The sequence below is a fragment of the Mustela putorius genome, unplaced genomic scaffold, assembly GCF_011764305.1.
Source record: "Mustela putorius furo isolate JIRA1106 unplaced genomic scaffold, ASM1176430v1.1 tig00004035_pilon_pilon_pilon, whole genome shotgun sequence".
Classification (NCBI taxonomy): Eukaryota; Metazoa; Chordata; class Mammalia; order Carnivora; family Mustelidae; genus Mustela; species Mustela putorius.
In genome coordinates this window covers 2,862,150-2,883,852 of record NW_025422171.1, presented here as the reverse complement: position 1 = coordinate 2,883,852, position 21,703 = coordinate 2,862,150, and the positions used below count along the sequence as shown (strand labels likewise).

General features: G+C 35.8%; 1 protein-coding gene across 3 annotated transcripts in view; it reads left to right on the top strand.

Annotated features, from left to right (window-relative positions):
* The window catches only part of MICU2 (mitochondrial calcium uptake 2), a 157,142-nt gene extending 135,880 nt beyond the window's left edge, over positions 1 to 21,262 (top strand). For 2 of the 3 annotated variants that reach the window (XM_045072423.1, XM_013046797.2), the window contains 5 exons: positions 3,403 to 3,500; positions 12,790 to 12,961; positions 17,921 to 18,029; positions 18,736 to 18,893; positions 20,633 to 21,262. In XM_045072423.1, the coding sequence (XP_044928358.1) occupies positions 3,403 to 3,500; positions 12,790 to 12,961; positions 17,921 to 18,029; positions 18,736 to 18,893; positions 20,633 to 20,737 (642 nt within the window). In that variant the 3' untranslated portion in view covers positions 20,738 to 21,262. The remainder of the gene's footprint in view (positions 1 to 3,402; positions 3,501 to 12,789; positions 12,962 to 17,920; positions 18,030 to 18,735; positions 18,894 to 20,632) is intronic. The other variant, XM_045072424.1, reaches the window with a different exon arrangement.
* The last annotated feature ends 441 nt before the right edge of the window (positions 21,263 to 21,703 follow it).

The following is a 21,703-nucleotide window of genomic DNA, read 5'->3' as shown; positions in this document are numbered from 1 at the left end:
TCATACTATGAGTCCAGCATTATCCTGATAACCAAAACCAGACAAGTCACCAGTAAAAAAGAGAACTATGGGCCAATATCCCTGATGAACATAAATGCAGAAATTCTCAATAAAATATTAGCATGCCAAATCCAGCAATACGTTAAAAAAATCATTCACCCCCCCCCAAAAAAAAAAAATCTTTCACCACAATCAAGTGAGATTTATTCCTAGGTTACAAGTCAGTTGTGATACATCACATTAATGAAAGAAAGGATAATAACCATTTGATCATTTCAGTAGATACAGAAAAAGCATTTTGACAAAGTATAACATTCCTGATAAAAACCCTCAACAAAGTAGGTTTAGAGGGAATATACCTCAACATAATAAATGCCATAAATTCCTTCTACAGATAGGAACAAGATAAGGATGTCTACTCTCAACACTGTTATTTAACATAGTACTAAACTTCTAGCCATAGCAATCAGACAAAAAAATAAAAAGCATCTAAATTGGCAAGAAAGGAGTTAAACTTCCACTTTCTGCAGATGACATGATAGTCTATATAGAAAACCCAAAAAACTGGGGATGCCAGTGGGTTAAGTGGGTTAAGCTGCTGCCCTCAGCTCAGGTCATGATCCCAGGGTTCTGGTATCAAACCCCACATCGGGCTCCTTGCTCAGCAGGGAGCCTGCTTCTCTCTCTGCCTCTGCCTGCTTGTGCTCTCTCTCTCTGACAAGTAAATAAAATCTTAAAAAAAAAAAAAAGAAAACCCAAAAAACTCTGTCAAGAGATTGCTAAAACTGGTAAACGAATTCAGTAAAGTCAAAGGATACAAAATCAGTATACAGAAATCTGTTGCATTTCTATACACCAATAATAAAGCAGCAGAAAGAGAAATTAAGGAGTCAATCCCATTTACACATGCCCCAAAAACAATCAGATATCTAGGAATAAACCTAACTCGAAAGGTAAAGGATCTGTACTCTGAAAACTATAAAACCCTGATGAAAAATTGAAGATGACACAGAGAAATGGAAAGACATTCCATGTTCATGGATTAGAAGAACAACTACTGTTAAAATGTCTATACAACCCAAAGCAATCTACGCATTTAATGCAATCCCTATCAAAATACCAACAGCATTTTTCATAGAACTAGAACAAACCATCCTAAAATTTGTATGGAACCATAAAAGACAGAATTACCAAAACAACCTTGAAAAAGAAAAAAGCTGGAGGCATCAGAATCCCAGACTTCAAATTATGTTATAAAGCTGTAGTGATCAAAACAGTATGATACTGGCACACACAGTTAAGTGGAACAGGGTGGAAAACTCAGAAATGAACCCACAACTAAAGGGTCAATTGAAGATTAATTGGTTAATCTTCAACAAAGCAGGAAAGCATATCGTGGGCAAATATTACTCAGCCATAAAGAATGAAATCCTGTCATTTAAAATGACGTGGATGGAGCTAAAGAGTATTATGCTAAGCAGCATTAAGTCGGAGAAAGACACATACCATATGATTTTGCTCACGTGTGGAATTTGAGAAACAAACAAAATGTAACAGGTGAACATGGAGAAGAAAAAAGAAAGAGAGGCAAACCATAAATCAGACTCTTAGCTATAGAGAACAAACTGATAGCAGAAGGGGGATGGATGGGTGGATGGGTGGATGGGCTATATAGGTGATGGGACTAAGGAGTACACTTGTTGTGATGACCACCAGGTAATGTATGGAAGTGTTGAATCACTATATTGTACCCCTGAAACTAATACTACACTATATGTTTAACTGGAACTTAAAGACTTAAGACAACCCAGTTAAAAACTAGGTGAAGGACTTGAATAGACATTTTCCCAAAGGATATAAACAAGTAGCCAACAACCACATGAAAAGATGCTCAACACCATTAATCATAGGACAGTGCCAATTAACAAACCCATCAAATGACTAAAATAAAATAATTGACAATATCAAATGACTACAAGATGTGGAGAAACTGGATCACTCATCTACTACCAGTGGGAAAGTACAATGATACTGCCCCTGTGATAAAACAGTAATACAGTCATCGGCATCAGTCCTAGAGAAATGAAAAACTGTGTTCATACTAAATCCTGTCCACAGATGTTTTTAGCAGCTTTATTTATAATAGCCAAAAACTGGAATCAACCCAGATATCCTTCAACAAGTGAGTGGTTAAACTGGTAATCCATACAATGGAATAGTACTCTGCAATAAAAAGGAACAAACTGTTGATACAGCAACAGCCTGAATGAGTATCCAGGGAATTGTGCTAAACAAAAAAATGCCAATACATAATATTGTATTGTAATTATATAATATAAAGTTACATAATATTTGGTTCTATTTATATAACATTTTGAAATAACGAAATTAGGAAAGTCAATTAGCAGTTGCCAGAGGTCAAAGAGAGGGTGGGTGGGAGAGAAATCAGTGTGGTGTTAAGAGCAAATAAAGAATTGTTGCAGTGAAGGAAATGTTCTTCTATGTGTCGACTGTGTCAAGTTACATTGTTTTATAAGATGTCACCAGTTACCATTGGAGGAAACTGAGTAAAGGGTACAAGAGATCTTTCTGTATTATTTTGTACAGTTGTGTATAAATCTATAGCTATCTCAAAATAGAAAAAATTTTAATATAAATAAAGCATTTATGAGCTCATACATTGTTCCTTGCATTACATATTCTAGACTGGGTGTTTTTTGTCTTTAGTGGATTTGTTCTATTTCTTGCTATGGTGCCTTTGCTTAGTTGTCATGCTGTTTTCTTTTGCTCATGCTCACGGTCTATCCAGATCTTCTCATTGCTGTGGTAGAGCACAAATGAAATTCTCCTTGATACTTTCCTACCTCATCTGAACTAATTTATCTTTGTCCTTCAGAGCTGCAGGCATTGCATCAGTCAGTTAAGTGTCTGCCTTCAGCCCAGGTCACAATTCCAGGGTCCTGGGATCAAGCCCCACATCAGGCTCCCTGCCCAGCCTGGGGGGAGGTCTGCTTCTCCCTCGCCCTCTGCCTGCTGCTCCCCCTGCCTGTGCCCTTTCTCTCCCTGTGTCAGATAAATAAATCGAGTCTTACTAAAAAACACTTCGAGATCACATTTGAAATAATATTTCACTGTTCTAAAGCTCTCTTTTTGGATTGATTTAAGATTTTGTTTACTGCTGAAGTCCATCTTGAGTATTTTAGCCCTCATTGTTTTTCTCTTGCTTGAACAGAGACAGTTATAGAATAGTATTATGCAAAGTAACAGATAGGATTCTTCTGCCTTTGTTGTTAATGTTAGAAGAATCTTTCATGGATATTATCCTAAAGAGGTCCAGGCTACAGGGTCTATTTTTTTGTTCTTGGTTATAATTACTTGAAATTATTATATCATTTTTTATAGGAATCAACAGTGAAAGAACCTGAAATTACCACAACCCTTCAGATATATTTCTTTGGAAAAAGAGGAGAAAGAAAACTTCATTATAGGGAATTTCGAAGGTAAATGCAAATTTCTGAAGGAAATGGCACCTAAGCTGAATCTTGACATGTAAGCAGAAATTTCCCAGGCAAAAATGTGTGGATGAAAAAGCATCTGAGGAAAAGAGAACAGCATGAGAAAAGACCTAGAGGCATGAAAATGTATTGTTTGTAAAGGGAATTATAAGCAGTTAAGTAAGTCTAGAGTAATAGACGTAAGGTGGTATGATAAAGTTAAGAACAGAGGCTGGAAAAGTGTGTACTTGCCGCAGAAGATTTCAGACTCCAAAAGATCAAGCTTGAGTTAACAGTGGGAGGTCCTGAAGAATGATGCATGAAGGATACTTGGTCAGATGTGCCCAACATTTTGGCAGCAGAATAAAGGATAGATTTTATGAGAAAGAAGCCCATTCAGATATTCCAGATAAGAAATGATAAGCAATCCTTATTGCCACTACACCTTGAACTGTCACCTTGAACTGGTGTAGTGGCAATAAGGATTTTGAAATAGAGTTTTCAAGACGTATTTAGGAGATGACATTGTAGGGCTTAGTGATTAAGGAATGAGTTGGAATGTGTGAAGACCCAAGTTTCTGAATTATGTCCAATCACATTGTGTACCCCATAGTTAAACTCCAGTAAGTCATTTTAACCTCTCTAGAACAGTTTTTCTCCACAAAATTTTTTAAAATGTCTCTTCTTATATACTTGAAAAATACTACTATCTTAACATTTCTTTAAGTTTTAAAATAAATACCATGATTTAGAACCAAGCAAAGCCATTATCATCAACTATACTTGTTCATACTAATACACTACTCCCCCTTCATTTTAGGATTCGCTAACCTAGTTAATTTTTATAGTTGTGCTAACTTTTAATTTTCTTTAAAGGGATAATTTTATTTAAAATTCTTACTTTAAAAAAATTTTTACTAGCATTTCTGTAAATAATGAACTCAGTGAAATTTGTCATGCCATCATGCAGTTTAAAAAGATCCAATTAACCAATGCTTTAAATGCAGTTTTTTAAGAACTTGTCTCTTGGACAGAGCAAAGTTCTCCTAAAGTTAAAATTATTATTATACTAGCTAGAATGGATAATCATAAAATGTCTTTAAAATTTTGCATGTCAGATTGAAAGCTGACAAACAAAAGCCTTATCACCTGGAAGGCTGGGGAAATGAGTTCTTCTCACAATGTCCCTTTGAAGGTAGTGGCTCACATCCCATATTCAATAGAAAGTGACACTTAATTTGGCAGACCCCGGTTTTAGGAACCCGAGAGAATAATACTGCCCTGATAACAGGAGGCACACAACTGAGGTTGGGCCAGGGTGGAATTCACTTTGTCAAAATGTCACATGCAGCCTAAGTCTGAAGCCGGGGTAAGGGGGATTTTGAGGAAAATGACAGGATTGATGTTTGTATTTCTCGCTATTTTAATTTTTCTAACACTTGTAGTTCTCCAAGTGATTTTTTTATTCGTTTATTATATGAGACATTCATTCCAAACTCTAAATAAACATAAATGAACCTGAAAAAAAAATTTTTTTGCATGTTATAAAGTAACAGAAAATAACCTCTGTGTATGTACAACGTTTCTAAAAAGTTTTTACCAATATACTGACCATATTAATGATTAAAATTCCACAAAAATTTTTGTGGTCTTTGTTATTTGGAGCTTTGAGTCTGGTTTTTATGGGAGTGTAATATGGCCTTTTCCTTATAAAAGAGATGTTTGTCCTTGGTCTCAGCCACCTTCTTACAACTTCTCTAATAAGGGAAATTATTTTAGGAGATACGGCTTATTGTATCAGGAAAGTCAAGGAAGGTAACACAAGACTACAGCTTTTGTGGTAGCTACTTATAGTATTTCCCTACAGCTATTAGCTTCTCATTTAGAGAAACAGTATTTTGAAAAATATGTATTTGTGATTTAGACAGACCTGGATTCAAATGCAGAACTTCACAGTTTATTAAGTGGGATTTGATGAACAAGCGGTTTAACCTGAGTCTCCAGTGCAGTCCATTTCTTCATCTCTGAGATGACAGTGCCCAATACTACTTAATAAGTTTACATATGTATATATATATATGTGTTAATTTATTATGTGATTATATATAATTAAGGTATTGATTAATGCATAATTTTAATATGTTGATTTGTATATAACTTCTTATTCTAAACAAGAGTCCAACTGCAAATTGGCACTTGTAAGAAAATATAAATAAGTGGCTTATCAGAAGCAGGTGAGAAGGAAGAAGGAAAGAAAAGCTATGGCAGTATCATAAAATGGAGTCAGTAATTAGGCTAGTACACAAAGTAACAATCACGAGATTCTATGCGCTTGCTGAGAAGAAACCACAAATTTGACTCTGGACTTTCTGACAGACAATACGAAAAAGCATACATGATCAGTTACACAATTCCCTACATCCCTAAGTTAGCACGGATTCCACGTAAGGGGGGAGAGCGGGCATTATTCCTCATAGGGCCAGAAAGAAAGTTTCTCATGGGTTCCTATAAAAAAGACACTATGTAATAAAAGGACTTACATTCTTAATGTTAGAGTAAGACCAGCAACAAACTTCAAATATCACAGGCTGCTTTTTTATAGCATCTATCAGCAGAGAACAACTAAAACCACAGTTTTAAGCATGAAGGCATACTTCATTTCAGCTTCTAAAATTCTGCTTTTTTTAAAAAACCACTTAATGCTTTAATAGGCAAGTACAAGTACTAACAATTAAATACCAAAAATCTAGAAGTTGGTACCAATATAAAAGGGAAAAAGCACTGGACTTGGGATAAAAATAGGTATAATTCCTAGTTATGCTGTTTAGCATTTATTTAGCTGTATGATCTTGGGCAAATCACGTACCTTTTTTTATTCTTCGTAAAAATTAATTTTTTCTAAGATTTTATTTATTTGACAAAGCACAAGCAAAGAGAGCAAGAGAAAGAGAAGCAGGCTCTCCGCTGAGCAAGGAGCTCAGTGCAAGCTCCATCCCAGGACCCTGGGATCATGACCTCAGCCAAGGGCAACCACTTAACTAATTGAGCCACCCAGGTGCCCTGTAAAATTTTATAAAATTATACTTATCCTGCCCATTTTAGGGAGTTGTAAGTAAATATAAAAGTAAATTTAAAAATTATAAATTATAACAATTTTGCAATCTAATAAAGGAAAAGAGCAGATCTCTAATTCATGCATTTTTTCTCTCTTCTTAATCTTTATTCTGTTCTTTCTATTCTTATTTATGTTAATATTCTGTCCCCCCACATACGTCTGAGGTTGATCTGAGAATTAAATAACATATTAAAGTACACACAATGTGTAACACATAGTAGGCACTCAGAATATGTGCCCAACTCTTTTTACTTAAATTATTTTGAGTTTCTAGAAGCTTTGTTTCCCAGCTCCCAGATCTCTCTCCTTTGGGAATTCTTTTTCTCTGGCTTTTTTCTCTGTTTGCATTTCCCCAGCTCTCTTGGTCAAGACACTTCTTCAGCTTAGAGTTTCCTCAGTCTCTTTTCCTGAAGGCTCTTTAATCCAACTTCTAAAGAAAGAAATGAGAACTAAAATAAAATTATAGCATGTTCCTCTTTTTCCCCAAGGACTGACTGCTTTAAAATTCAGAGAGAAGGATTTTTTTCATTTAGAAGAGAAAACTACACACCACTTGTATTTTTCATCACAAGTGGCAAAGTTGTTTCCACCTTCATTACCAATTTTGTATTTGAAAATTCAGTAGTAATTGAGAAGTTGTATCAGTTTCCTTAGCCTTAAAAAGTCTTCTGGAAATATACTAGTAATGTAATTAAACCAACAAATACTAAGTTACAAAGCAACTATTAATATATATACATAGATAGATATATAATATATATAGATATATATATTAGATAGATAGATAGATATATTAGATATATCTATATATATATGAGACGTCAAATTAAAAAAAAGGAAAGACTGTAGGGGGAAAAAAGCATTTATTTGGGATCTTGGGAATCACAGTTCAGAAGACAGAAATTAAGGCAGCAACCCAGGTTGTGCTTTAAAGACATAGAGGAGCTTGAGATTTTTAAAGGCAAAGGAGGAATTTTAGGCACATTACATAAGTTGTTTTTTTATGATTGGTACTGGCAGGGTTTTAGTGACACTTTTCTGTACATGATCGGTTGCTAAGATTAGTGTTAGGCAGAAAGTCCATTTGAGTCCATTCTTGCATACAGCAGATGTTCATCCAGGATGTTTGCAGTTTGGCAACAATCCAAGTTTAGCGTTTTTCTGAGGATTGAGACAGGAAATATGCATAGGCCCTACTTCTTCAGTGTCCTCCCGACTCCATTTTAAGTGACTCTTTTAGCAAGGCTTATTCCATTTTGTTGTTTTTTTATCAATAGGAAAAGGTATTGATGTCAAATTTAACCAATCAATATTCCAGATTTTGTTTCATGAATTATTTAAATTCTTAAATTATAAATTTAAATTCTTCATACAGAAGAACTTAGAAGTTTTGGGGACAGAAACATTCCAAAGTAACTTTACACTAAGGAAAAAGCAGTTATTTAAAAATCTGGTTTGGGGCACCTGGGTGGCTCAGTGGGTTAAAGCCTGCCTTTGGCTCAGGTCATGATCCCAAGGTCTTGGGATTTAGCCCCAAGTCAGGCTCTCTGCTCTGCTGGGAGTCTGCCTCCTCCTCTCTCGCTCTGCCTGCCTCTCTGCCTACTTGTGATCTCTGAATGTCAAATAAATAAATAAAAATCTTTTTTTTTAAATAAAATAAAAATCTGTTTTACAGTCCAATAAAACAATAATTTTGTTTAACTCTCTGGATCAAATTTTACTCTACAAAATATTGATGTTTTTAATCTAAGTCTAAGGTCCAAAATTCTGATTATGGACTGACAATATACAGAATATCTGGTACTAGATAGGTCCATTATGCCATACTGCCAATACACAGTGAATTTAAGTTAGAAAAAAATACTCAGAATTTTTTTAAGTTTATTGTCATTCCACAGAATAATTTAACTGACATTAAATAGACTACTGCTCTGTTCAGATACTTCATGTTTTTAATTTCTCAGGAAATGAACCCGTATTTGCAGAATATTGGAAAGAATTATCAAGCCAGTGTTAATGTGAACCCAATGATTACTAATAGGTAATACGTCCGAACTCAAGAGAAGACATGGCAGATTCAGGAACTAAAAGTTCATTGTGACTTAACCAGCAATGTGAGAGATGAAGGTGGGAAGGTCAACACGAGCACAGCTGTGAAGGCTTTTGTGCCATGCCAAGAACAAGAGTGTTGTGAAGGCCTTGAAGCAGGGGAGTAGGGTGATCATCAGATCCAGCAGACTGGCTAAGGAAATCAAACAAAAGGCAAGGAGATCTGGTAGAGACTGTTGCATTAATAGAGAAGAAAGAATAATAATTAGACCAACGTGGTGGCAGCGGGAAACAGAAGGAAGGTGGAGGAATCCGAGGGATTACTTCAGAAAAGGGACTAATAGTATTGGTGACTGGATGAAGAGTAAATGAGGAGAAATCTAAGCTACTGCCTGGTTTCTGAGTGGAGCCAATGACACATGTGATACCTATTCACTGAACTAGAGGACACAAGAATAAGTTTAAGAAAAAAGAATTGTGAATGTAGGGTGGATATGGTCAGTGGGAGCAGAAGGCAGACTGCAGTGGGTTGAGAAGTGAGTGAGGGGTGAGTGGAGAAAGAAATACAGGTAATTCTTGGAAGGAGACTAACTAGAGCAAAGGAAGAGAGGGGGCAGTGGCGGGAAGGGAATGTAAGAAAGCTTTCCCCCCACATGTTGACGTGATTTGAAGAAGGAGAGACAATGCAGGAGTGAATGGAGTCGCCAGAGGAGCAAGGCCCCAGAGAAGGAAGAAATAGAGGAATATAGGTGGAATTAAGAGCACAGGTAGCCATCAAGAGGAAAAGGGACTCCTTCTTTCACTAGGACAGAAAAGAGATTGGGGGTGGGAAGAATGGGAATGCCTGCTGTTACATTCCTAGAGTGATAGCAAGAAAATGAGAGAATTTCCTAAGCAGTGACCTCTAATTTCTCTGAGAAGTTAGGGCAAGTCATCTGCGGAGGACAAATAGAAAGCCAGTGGGATAGATTGTAGAGAATGTAAACAAATTGAAATAGCCACCATGTGAAATAAAAAAGAGAGCTCCCTGGCCTCGCAGCAGGGTGTTGGCAGGGTTGAGGATCCAGTTACAGGTTTAGACCATTAATTTCTGCTGTTGTCACTGTAAGCAGTTGTTGTAGGATTTTCTTCAGGCCGCCCTTGAAGAAGTCCTTCAACAACCCCAGGGAGCTGAAGCAATAGTAGCTAATTCTCGATACTCAGTCTGGGCTTGAGTGAGGATGGAAAGGAAGGGTGGTCACCTGCATCCTCAATGCCATTTCTACATGCCTGACACTTGTCTGAATACTTCATATGTATTATTTCATCTATCCTTAGTCTTCCCTTTTTACCTCTGGAATTTGATGAAATTAATAAGGGACTTGGTCCAGAGTGAAATATCTTAGAAATTCAAACCCAGGTTTCGCTTAAAAGGTTTAAATGGTCACAAAGTTTCTGAAAAAATCAGTCCCACAGTTCCCTGGTAGGTGGTTAGGTACAGTGGATGCGCTTTCAAGGGACTAGCACTAGACCAGGTGACCAGAGGGATAGAAGACACATTAGGTAGATATTACCACATATCAAGTGAAACTTAACCAGTTAATGAGAGAGTATCTGGATAGATTTGTGGTTTGGGTTATTGATTTTTGTGTCAGTTCGGTTGGTTTTTTACAGTTCGTCAAAAGACTGAAATAGCTCTTAGACATTTAAATAAAAACTAAAGTATAATTTAAGCTCTGTCTGCTGGAATTTCAGTGTTTACTCATTGTTAGGAAATCAAGAGGTCATTTAATTGTGAAAAACCCATTCCTTTCCAGGATATATATATCTCAGGGGGGGAAAAATGCTCCTCAGGTAGCTATTGGTAGCCCTTACTGATTCTGCTTCACTACCTCTATGTTTTTCGAGTGTCTCTTTTCCTTTTTCCTTTCTCTTTAGGGTCTTTTCTTCTACATTTCTTTTCCTACTGTGTATGTTTCCCCCATTGGCTTTCAGAGCCACACATCTTGGGAGCTTTTGTCTGCAGTGTGGGTGCCAGAGGTTGGGGTGCCTGATGTAGAATAGGACCGTTACTCCTCAGGGATACCCGGCTTATTTGTGAGATCCCTCCTTACTGGTTCTCCTGGGGTGGGGTTTTTACAGAGACTACAGTGTGGCCCTTTTATCCTTTGTTGTTGGGAGCTCATCCGCTAGTTTTCAAATCATTTTCGCTGGAAATTGATTGGTATGTAACTGGAGACAGTGTGTGTATGTGCCATGTTCCTAAGGTACTTTAATTCTAAAATTCCAACTAGTTGAAGATGTTCTAAATTCATGAGGAGTTTTTATAAATTCAAAGATGTCTATAAGCTGTGGTGTGCTAATAAATATGTTTAACAATCTGCTCTCAGGAAGAACAGCCTGATTTGTTGCATTTGCCAATGAGTAGTGTAAATACTCTACCAAGCCAATTTCAAGCTGCTGTACAAGAAACAGAGGTGGGAAAACATGTGCGCAATGGATTCTCAGAGCTGGTAGAAGCCAGCTCCAGCACCCTGTGACCAAAAAAAAAAGAAAAAAAAATTTTTTTTTAAAAGATAAGGAAAAGCAGATTTTTTTCCCATTGTTCCCAGTTAATCCACTAATTTATAAACTATTTAATTTGTTCAGGATGTATCTGGTGACTCAATTTACAACAAATTCTTCAATTGATATATTTATGTTCAGTAATCATGTTCCAGGATTTTCAAGTCATAACAAGACCTATAATTTTAGAGTTAGGAAAGATGGTTTTCCAAAAATATACTTGTGTTCTTCAGAAGTAGTATAATTAGTAAGATGAAAGTAGCTTAAACCAGACCATGTATAGTTTAACAGCAGTTAAATTTATAATATTTCAACTTCAGGGCCTGAAGAAAAAGAAAAAGGAAAGGAATGAGTTAGTAATATGTTTATATCGTATTTTCTACTTTCCTAAATTTACTGTACATTCATTTGCAAGTAAAGCATTTTTTTAACAATCCTATGAAGTTGAATTTTCTCAGTACACAGTATAATAAAACTCAGTAATACTAACAAAGGACAAGGCATATCAGTAAAAGGTTTCATCGATCTATCAGCCCAAATTGGAAGTGCTTCATATTTTAGATAAACCTCTGCCTTGACTCAGAAAGACACATGGCATTTGATAAATCTATGTACCTAGTACATTCAGAAGATGTTGTAGGGAACAGATTGTTACCTATCACACAGATAGAAGCCTAAAATCAAACCCCCCCTTCATGCTTTTAAGATTTATGAGATAAATGTAGAGCTGAAAGCAAGTAGTTTTGAACAGTGGCAGTTTTTCCTCCCACTGAACTGCAATAGACCGATTTTTCACCCCATGTATATAATAGCATTGAATTTTGACATGACAGATTTTTAACATGTAGAGAGGTGAATAAAGCTATCTGCAACATGTTAAAACATGGGGAGATAATAAGACTTTTCATATGATTTAGGTTATAAATAAATCATATGCAGCATATCTGAGTTCTTGTTCAAAGAAGGTTTTTTTAATCTGATATCTTTTATCAGGGCGTTTTCTTGGCGAGCTGTTGGTGACAGTTTGATCAGAGTGACGTGTTTTTATTTTTAAAAGAATGCTGAGTCATTTATTCATATGTTATTATCCAAATGATTATAAATATTTTTAGGTAAATCTAAGCTTTTGATGCAAAGTCGTTAACTACATTAATCAACTTTGGTATCTGAAAAATATTAGAAGCTATTAATTATGATTAACATTCTAAAAATAGTAGCACAACTGAATGTTAAGTTTCTCTGATTATGGGTAATTTTTCTGTGTTGGGAAAAAAAAGTTATAGATGCATCAAAGCAACATTTTACATAATTTTATAAATCTTTATCAGAATGTAGGTTGCCAAGTATAATTTGCATAGACAAATTGAGTATAAGGAGTGACAGATTGAGGCAAGTACTAGACTTAATCAGCTTCTCTGCATCCTCCACTCCCCCACCCCTTGCACAGCACTAATACTTTGTTTGACTCAACATTTCAAGAGACCAGCCACTCCAGTAGGTAGTGCTGAAGGTGCTTTGCAGTTCTATTTAGAATATTAAGGTTGCACTCTACTAGCTCCTTCATCAATTTTGTATTTTAACATTTAGATTTATGGAGAATTTACAAACGGAGGTCCAAGAAATGGAATTCATTCAGTTTTCTAAAGGCTTGAGTTTCATGAGAAAAGAAGACTTTGCAGAGTGGCTGCTTTTTTTCACTAACACTGAAAATAAAGACATCTATTGGAAAAATGTAAGAGAGAAGTTGACAGCAGGAGAGGTTGGTATACCTTTTTATTATGCTTCTGGTAAAGAAGAAATGATGTTAGAAATATTTATGTAATTAAATAAAGTAACTTTCAAAGTAAAAACCATGTTACTCTCTATTATTTAAGTATAAAGTCAAGGTGAGAAATGTTTTATATACTATTTCCATATCAATGAATTATTGCTAAGATAAAATCAGTATAGCAAGTATGAGAGTTTTGCACTTCCAGTAAAGTCAGGAATAAGACAAGAATGTTCACTGTCACCACTATTACTTTTACTGTTCTTGAAATCTTAGCCAGTGCAAATTAATAGAATAAAAGAGTATAAACATTTGAAAGGAGTTACAGTTGTCTTTGTTTGCGTAGATGTGATGATATAACTAGAAAACCAAAGAGATCAAATTGAAAAGCCATTAGAAACAATAAAAATTCAAGAAAGTACCTGTTATAATCCTAATATTTTAGCAGTAACTGTCCTATGTACAAATTGCAAGTTAGAAAATGTAATCACATTAGTGTGTGTGTGTATGTATGAAGAAATGATTGCCAAACTACTAATAATGACTAGTATACTATTGTGAGATTTTTTTCTGTGATTTTTTTACTTTATGTGTTGGTTTTAGTTCATTGTTCAATACATTTTTGTAGTGGATGTGTATTTCTATATAATTTTTTAAAGCTATTTCTATAGTGAAGAAAAAGATAACAAAATATAATGAAGATCCCATTTATAATTATGATAGAAACGTAACAATTAGAAATAAATTAACAACAAATATATGAAAAAGACTTTAAAGTCTTGTTGGATATAAAAGAAAACTTACCTAATTAGAGTGACGTCTCCTATTATTGAATGGGAAGCTTTAGTATTATGAATATAGCAGTTCTCCCTTAGATTCATCTATAAATGTAATGGTTATACTAGTCAGAACAGACTAGATTTGTTGCAGTTACAAATTTACCCTGAAACCCCCATGGCTAACACAAGAAAGATTTCTTTCTCAATCATGCTACATTTCCATTGTGGGCTGATAGGAGGCTCTACATATAGTTGCTCAGGGACCCAGACTCTCCAAGCTCTGCCATCTTGGAGCTTTACCATCAGGAAAAAACATCATCTGCAGAGGCTGTGTCAGGAAAATTAAGGAGTGAGTACATTCCAGCAATTAAATGTTTTGGCCTAGAAATGTCACACTTGGCTATTGGCCAGACTAATCACATGACCGCCACATAACTACACAGAGCAAAAAGGCCTAATCTTTCATATGTGCAGGAATCAAAAGAGAGCCAGATATTGGGGTTCCAGTAAAAATGCCATTGGATTCTCACAAGTGACCTAGACAAACCATGAAAGTTTATACAAGAAGAATGCTGAGGGGACAAGAGCTATATGGGAAATCTCTGTACCTTCCTTCAGTTTTGCTGTGAACCTGAAACTGCTTTGAAAAAATTAAGTCTTTAGGGGTGCCTGGATGGCTCAGTCTTTAAGCATCTGCCTTGAGCTTGGGTCACAATCCCAAGGTCCTGGGGTTGAGCCCTGCATTGGGCTCCCTGCTCAGCAGGAAGCCTGCTTCTCCCTCTCCCACTCCCCCTGTTTGTATTCCCTCTCTTGCTGTGTCTCCCTCTGTCAAATAAATAAATAAAAGCTTTAAAAAAAAAAATAAGTCTTCAAAAAAAGAATCCTGAGATATTAATATGTATTATCAAACATTGATAATTAAAACAGCTTGTTACTGACAATGAATTTTACTGACCTATCAAATGAATGGAATATAAAGTCCAAAAACAGACTCAAATACGCATGGAAACTTAGTATATGTAAATTCACATTGCAAACTAATTGAGTAAACAAGGAATAATAAGTTAATAATAGGTTAATTCACGGTCATCTAAGGGAGAAAATGAAGATAAACCTCTTCCTTACTCATTACTCTAAAATTCTAGATGGATCTAAGAATTAAATGTTAGAGAGAAAAATGGGGTACCTGAGTGGCTCAGTTGGTTAGGCATCTGCCTTCTGCTCAGGTCATGATCTCAGGGTCCTGGGATTGAGCCCCACATCAGGCTCCCTGCTCAACAGGAGTCTGCTTGTCCCTCTTTCTCTGCCTCTCCCCACTTGCTCATGCTCTCTCTCTCTCTCAAAAATAAATAAAATCTAGAAAAAAAGAGAGAGAAATGAAACTGAGTGTGTTTAGAAGAAAACTGGGAAACAATCATCTTAGAGTGGGATATACATATCTTTCTAGGCAAAACTCAGAAGCTTTCAAGGAAAATTGGTGAAATTGCTACCTAAAAGTTTAAAATTCTACTGCCTTCGCTCATTCCTCCCCCCCAAAGTTATAATCCAAGTGAAAAGGAAAAAATAATAATAATAACAAAATGGTGAGAGGAGGAATATTTGCATTACATGTAATAGGCCCATTTCTTTATAATGAGATCTTAAAAATAAAGAACTTTGAGGGCACCTGGGTGGCTCAGTCATTTAAGTGTCTGACTCTTGATTTTGGCTCAGGTCATGATCTCTTGGTCATGAGATATCCCCACATTGGGCTCTGCACTGGGTATGGAACCTGCTTGGAGTTTTCTCTCTCCCTCTCCATTTGCCCCTTCCCCCTCAAAAATTTGTTTTAAAATCAAGAACTTTGAAGGGTCTTACAAAAAAAAAAAAAAAGAAAAGAAAAGAACTTTAAAGGGTCTCACATTTTGCCCTATTTAATATATAATAGGATCCTAAAAATCAACGTGTTAATAACTATAAAGTATCTGAGGTTTTATCTATTTGGAAATTAGCCTGTGCCATTTCATGGATGCTGACAGAAGACACATGCTTGGGTCAGAGAGAAAAAAAACTTTATCATTCATAGCATAACAATAGCTGAGCATCATGTTTATGTCTTCCTCCTCATCTCCCAAGTCCTACAGAGACCACGTTGATGGGCCCTGTTGGATGCTGCCCATGCACATAGCCAAGAAAGCTCATCTTCAGGAATCTGAACCTTTTATAATGGGCAGGAAGCAAAACTGTCCTCTGCTTCCAAATGAGACATTGTCAATATTCAAGGCTGTTCACTAGACAAATGTCTTTGGAAAGATAGTCTGGAATAAAAAGGTGGTTGGAGCCTCCCTTTAAAAGATGTACAGAAACATGAGAGACCCATGGAGACTTGTCTCCCAGCAATAAGTCACGTAACAGCTCATTAAAAATCTGGGCAAAGGACATAAAAAAGACACAAGAAGAGAAATCCACGAGTGACTAGTTAGACCATAAAACTGAAAAGTGTTTCACATCATTCACAATTCAAGACATACAGATTCAAACATTGATGGCATACCATTTTTCACTTATTGGTGAAAGAAAAATCAGAAAGATTGCACCCAGTGATGGCTTTGAGATTATGATGCAGAGAAACAGCCACTCTTATTTGTGTTAGTAAGATCTATTGTTTAAAGTATAAAGCAAGTGGGGTGGGGATTGCTTGGGTGGCTCAGTTGGTTAAGCATCTGAGTCTAGATTTCAGTTCAGGTCATGATCTCAGGGTCCTGGGATCAAGCCCTGCTTCAGGCTCTGCACTCAGTGGGGAGTCTGCTTGAAAATTCTCTCCTTCTCTGTCTCTGCCCCCACTCTCTCTCTCAAATAAATAAATCTTTTTTTTTTTTAAGTATAAAACAAGGTATTTGCAAAATATGCAAAGAGGATGCTTCCATTGTGTAAATCAGGTGTGTGTGTGGGGGGGGGGGTGTTCTTTTATATAAGTAGAATATTTCTAGAAGGGCACACAATTAGTAACAATGCTTTGCCTGTGAGGAAGGGAACTGAAGGCCAAAGGAAGAAAGAAAACTTTATTTTTTATCTATAATATTGTTAGATTTTTTTTTTACCATGCATATATGTTACCTCTTCAAAAACTTACTTAAAATTTTAAAAGTAAAATTCGTCAGTGAAACCTGAATAAGACCACAGATAAACAGAGGACATGATCCTGAAGGTCCCTATAAAGAGAAATGTTTTCAGGCAGGGAAGAATTTATTTTCAAATTAAGAATTTTCATACTTTACTTTTTCAACAGAAAAACTAATTTTTCTAACTTACTTTTTGTTTTGTTTTTATGTGCATAGGTTTTAAAGTCAGATGAATCAAGGTTCAAATCCCAGTGTTCCATTTAGTAGACCTTGAACAAATTACTTAATTCCTGAAAGGTTACTTACCTAAGGCTCAGAGAGGGTAAGATCATGCACATAGTAAATGGCAGAACTGAAGTTTCAACATTGGTTCTTCTAATTCCAAAACCCAGTGCTCTTACTCAGTGCTGTGTCCATTGATAAAGCAGAAAAGGAAGGAGGCAGACCACTTAACAGAATGTATTAGTTTCCTTAGGCTGCTGTAACAAAATACTACAGCCTGGATGGCTTAAACAACAAATTTATTTTCTCGTATTCTGGAGCCTGGAAGTCCAAGATCAAGGTGCTGGCAAGTTGGTTTTGGGTGAAGTCTCTCCTCCCAGTTTGCAGACCACTGCCTTCTCACTATGTCCTCACATGGCCTATCCTCTGTGCTTACACTCAGAGTGAGAGAGCTCTGATGTCTCTTCCTCATTTTATTCGGACACCAGTCCTTATCAGATTAAGGTCCTATCCTTATGACTTCATTTAACCTTCACTGCCTCCCTAACAACCCTGTCTACAAATATAATCATGTTGGGTATTAGGGTTCAACCTATGAATTTTGAGAAGACAGAATCCAGTCTGTACCACAGGGTCACCCCAGGTCTTGCCCTGTTCCAGGAGACTTTTCACCCACTGTGTGGTCTACACAACCATTCACTGTGTTCCCATTCTCTTTAATAGACTTTCTTAGAAAGCTTTAAAAGTTCATAAGCATTATTATAGAAACAAGACTTGGGCTTATATGCTAAGATTTTTTAATGTATTTACAAAATTGTAATTAAAATTCACTTTTGTTATTTTATTAGAGCATTAGTTTGGATGAGTTCAAATCATTTTGTCATTTTACAACCCACTTGGAAGACTTTGCTATTGCTATGCAAATGTTCAGTTTAGCTCATCGTCCTGTCAGATTGGGTAAGTTACATGACTTAATTTAATTTTTATCATCTATAAGCAGTATCAGTCTCTTCTTCAACTAGAACATACCAATCAGGGAGCCATTTATCAATAAAAGAGTTGATTTGCCTTTTAATTCATTGTAGTTACTCTAGACTTACAAAATTGACTCTCACATTTTACTTACTTTATTTGCTTTACCTTTCCTTATTTTCCCCTAAAAAGGAAAAGGGAATATTTAAGTACCTTCTTTAAAACATCAATTAAGGGGCATCTGGGTGGCTCAGTCAGTTAAGTGTCTGCCTTCAACTCAGGTCATGATTCCAGGGTCCTGGGGATGGAGCCCTGAGTTGGGCTCTCTGCTCAGTGGAGAGCCTGCTTCTCCCTCTCTCACTCTCTGCCACTCTGCCTACTTGCTTGCTCTCTCTCTCTCTCTCTGTCAAATAAATACATAAAATCTTTAAAAATAAATAATAAATAAATAAAATTTTTAAAAATTAAAATAGCCTTCTTCTCATTCAGTTACTTTCATGACATTTCTCAGCCAAATTTGTTATTTCAGTATGTTCTTACTGGGTATTGTTGGTTTTGTTTTACTTCCCATTAATCAATACTTTTAGGGTTTTGTTTTGTTTTGTTTTTTGCTTCTCAAATAATAAAATTTAGATTAATTCCACTTAGACTACTTCACATGTTTGAAGAGTTCTTTTATGTTTTCTTTCAGCGGAGTTTAAGAGGGCCGTGAAAGTAGCAACAGGACAGGAGCTCTCCAACAATATTTTGGACACCGTCTTCAAAATCTTTGATGTGGATGGTGATGAATGTCTTAGTCATGGAGAGTTTCTCGGGGTTTTAAAAAACAGGATGCATCGAGGTTTATGGGTAAAAATTTTGAGTTTTTAAATAATTATATGTTTACATGTAATTAAATGATGATATTTCACCTAGAATTTAGACGAACCTATAGTCTTAACTGGAGGTTTTATCATTTATAAAGAGATTATAAGCTATGATCATAACACTGAGATATCTCCTACAGATGGGATCCAGTATTTTTCTTTGCCTTCTTTTTTTTTTTTTTTTTAAATCTGAGTCTAATCAGAAACCACTATTCAGAAATCATGGGCTAGAATTTTGCTTTGGGCTCTGTACTTAAACACACCTAAATTCGAATCCCAACTCTGTCACTTATGAACTGCCTAATCTTGCAAAGCCACTTAATTTTTCAAAGCCTCACATTCCTCATCTGTGTACAATGAGGAAACTAACAGAATTTACCAGAAAAAAAATTTTGTGAGAATTAAGTATAAAATACTTATTAGTATAGTGCCTGAGACACTTGAAGTAAATGTTAGCCACTGAAATTCATATATTTGTCTGTGGGACAAATAAAGGTCAACATTTTGTTTAAAACAGTCTGCAGGTTGAAAACAACAGTAGAAAGAGAACTAAGTAGGTAGTTAGGCCAGAAGAAAGGAAATTGAGGGAAAGAATATGGTAGGTTCATAAACAAATCTATTTATTTACAACTCAAAACTTTTGTTTTCCTCTCACAAACATTTGTGGAAAAATGAGCAAAGATAATTTCTGTTAGCAAACATGTTTTTTTGGTTTTTTGTTTGTTTGTTTTTTAAAGATTTTCTTTATTTATTTGATAGAGAGAGATCACAAGTAGATGGAGAGGCAGGCAGAGAGAGAGAGAGAGAGATGGAAGCAGGCTCCCTGTTGAGCAGAAAGCCCAACACGGGACTCGATCCCAGGACCCTGAGATCATGACCTGAGCCGAAGGCAGCGGCTTAACCCACTGAGCCACCCAGGCGCCCAGCAAACATGTTTTATAAGCTTTGTAGTCATACAGTACCTCATAGTTAATGATCATACCCCTGGAAATTAAACCAGCCTTTGCAGTTAACAGTTTAATATACTAAGGAACCCCTTTGCCATTTCTCAAGAGACATTAAATAGAAGACCTGTAAATCAATCAGAAAAAATACATTTTTTTCTGAATATATATATATATATATATATATATATGGTAAACTTTTGCTTCCATTTGGCAGATTTCCTGCAAAGCTATGCTCTTGTGGTGACCAGGATACAAATGTTTTCTAACCTTTACTTTCTTGTTTAACTGAGAGAAATAATACCCATACAGAACTTTTTAATTCACAGAGCACTTAGGTGAATTATATTATTTCTTCTTAAGGGTTTGTATCAAATATATTGTTTCATTTTAACTTCAGAAAGTTTTAGGCTTTTAATTTTTATTCCACATAGCTAAATGAAGTTCACCATAAAAAGGGAAACATAAAATATTATTAAGTATTATGAAATGATTACATTTTAAACCAGTATGTGAAAGATCACCCAAAGTCTTCAATATCTTCTTAAGGAGGAAGCTTCAATCAGGTATATTTAGTCAGCTTCCATTCCCTAGTTCCCCCAAGGATATTCCTACATCACATTCACTTTTTTGTCTTTTGTCCTGTTGTACTTTTGTCCTGTCCTGTCCTGTTGTTGCAGTTATTTTTTGGAGGCATGCAGGAAATAATAACAGAGCTCACGTGAAATCATATTTAACCCTGAAGAGAATGATCTCTACTTTTACTTATGGTTAACAGGTACCACAACAACAAAGTGTACAAGAATACTGGAAATGTGTGAAAAGAGAGAGCATTAAAGGAGTAAAAGAAGTCTGGAAACAAGCTGGACGAAATCTCTTTTAGAAAAAGATAATCTGGAAATCCTCTTGTGCCAGATGTCAGAATTGGGAATTTGTCTAAAATACTAGGTTTTGTCTTCTTGATTTTCTTTGAAATATAAAGATGCCTTGTATTTCTGAATCAATAGTTTCTTAATAAAATTTCATTAAAGAACTTAGTAAAATTAGATACTGGATTCTATCAGAAGGCGTAGAATTGAAGCAATGTTTTGTACTTTGATAAGATGGAAAACCTAATTATTCACTTATTTCTTAGACACAGTAGTACAACGTGCTCTTTGGAAGGGTGTCAACTTAGTACTTACAGAAAAAAAATACTTGGTACATAAAGTCAATATCAAGTCCAGGAGTCCTGATGTTCCCAGTAGGGCAAATTAAATTAAAAACTTCTCGGGTTTTCTTATCTGTGTTCTCATATCTCATAAGCTTCTTGTGTATTTTATTACAGTTAGCTGTATATTAGTTGTCTTTTGAATGTGTAAATGTCAATATCTTATGTAGAAATAAAATATTTACTCAGATACAAAAATTACATGTGTTTTTTAAAGCTTTTTTTTATAAATGTAAATTCTCTCATTAGTATTGACAACCTTGGCCACCTCATTGGTGTATGTTCTTAAAAACCAGTGTAACTGGTGGGGTGCCTGACTGGCTCAATTGGTGGAGCATGCAACTCTTGATCTTGGGGTTGTGGATTTGAGCCCCACACTAGGTGTAGAGATTACTTTAAAATAAAATTTTAAAAAAAAAGTAGTGGGGCACCTGGGTGGCTCAGTTGGTCGAATGTCCAACTGGTGATCTCAGCTCAGGTCTTGATCTCAGGGCCATAAGTTCAAGGCCCATGTTGGGCTCCACACTGAGTTTGGAGACTACTTAAATAAATAAATAAATAAAGACAAACAAATAAACTACTGTGATTGGGGAATCTTGATTGCAAGATCTGGGTCTCATGGGATATATTGGGTGGTGG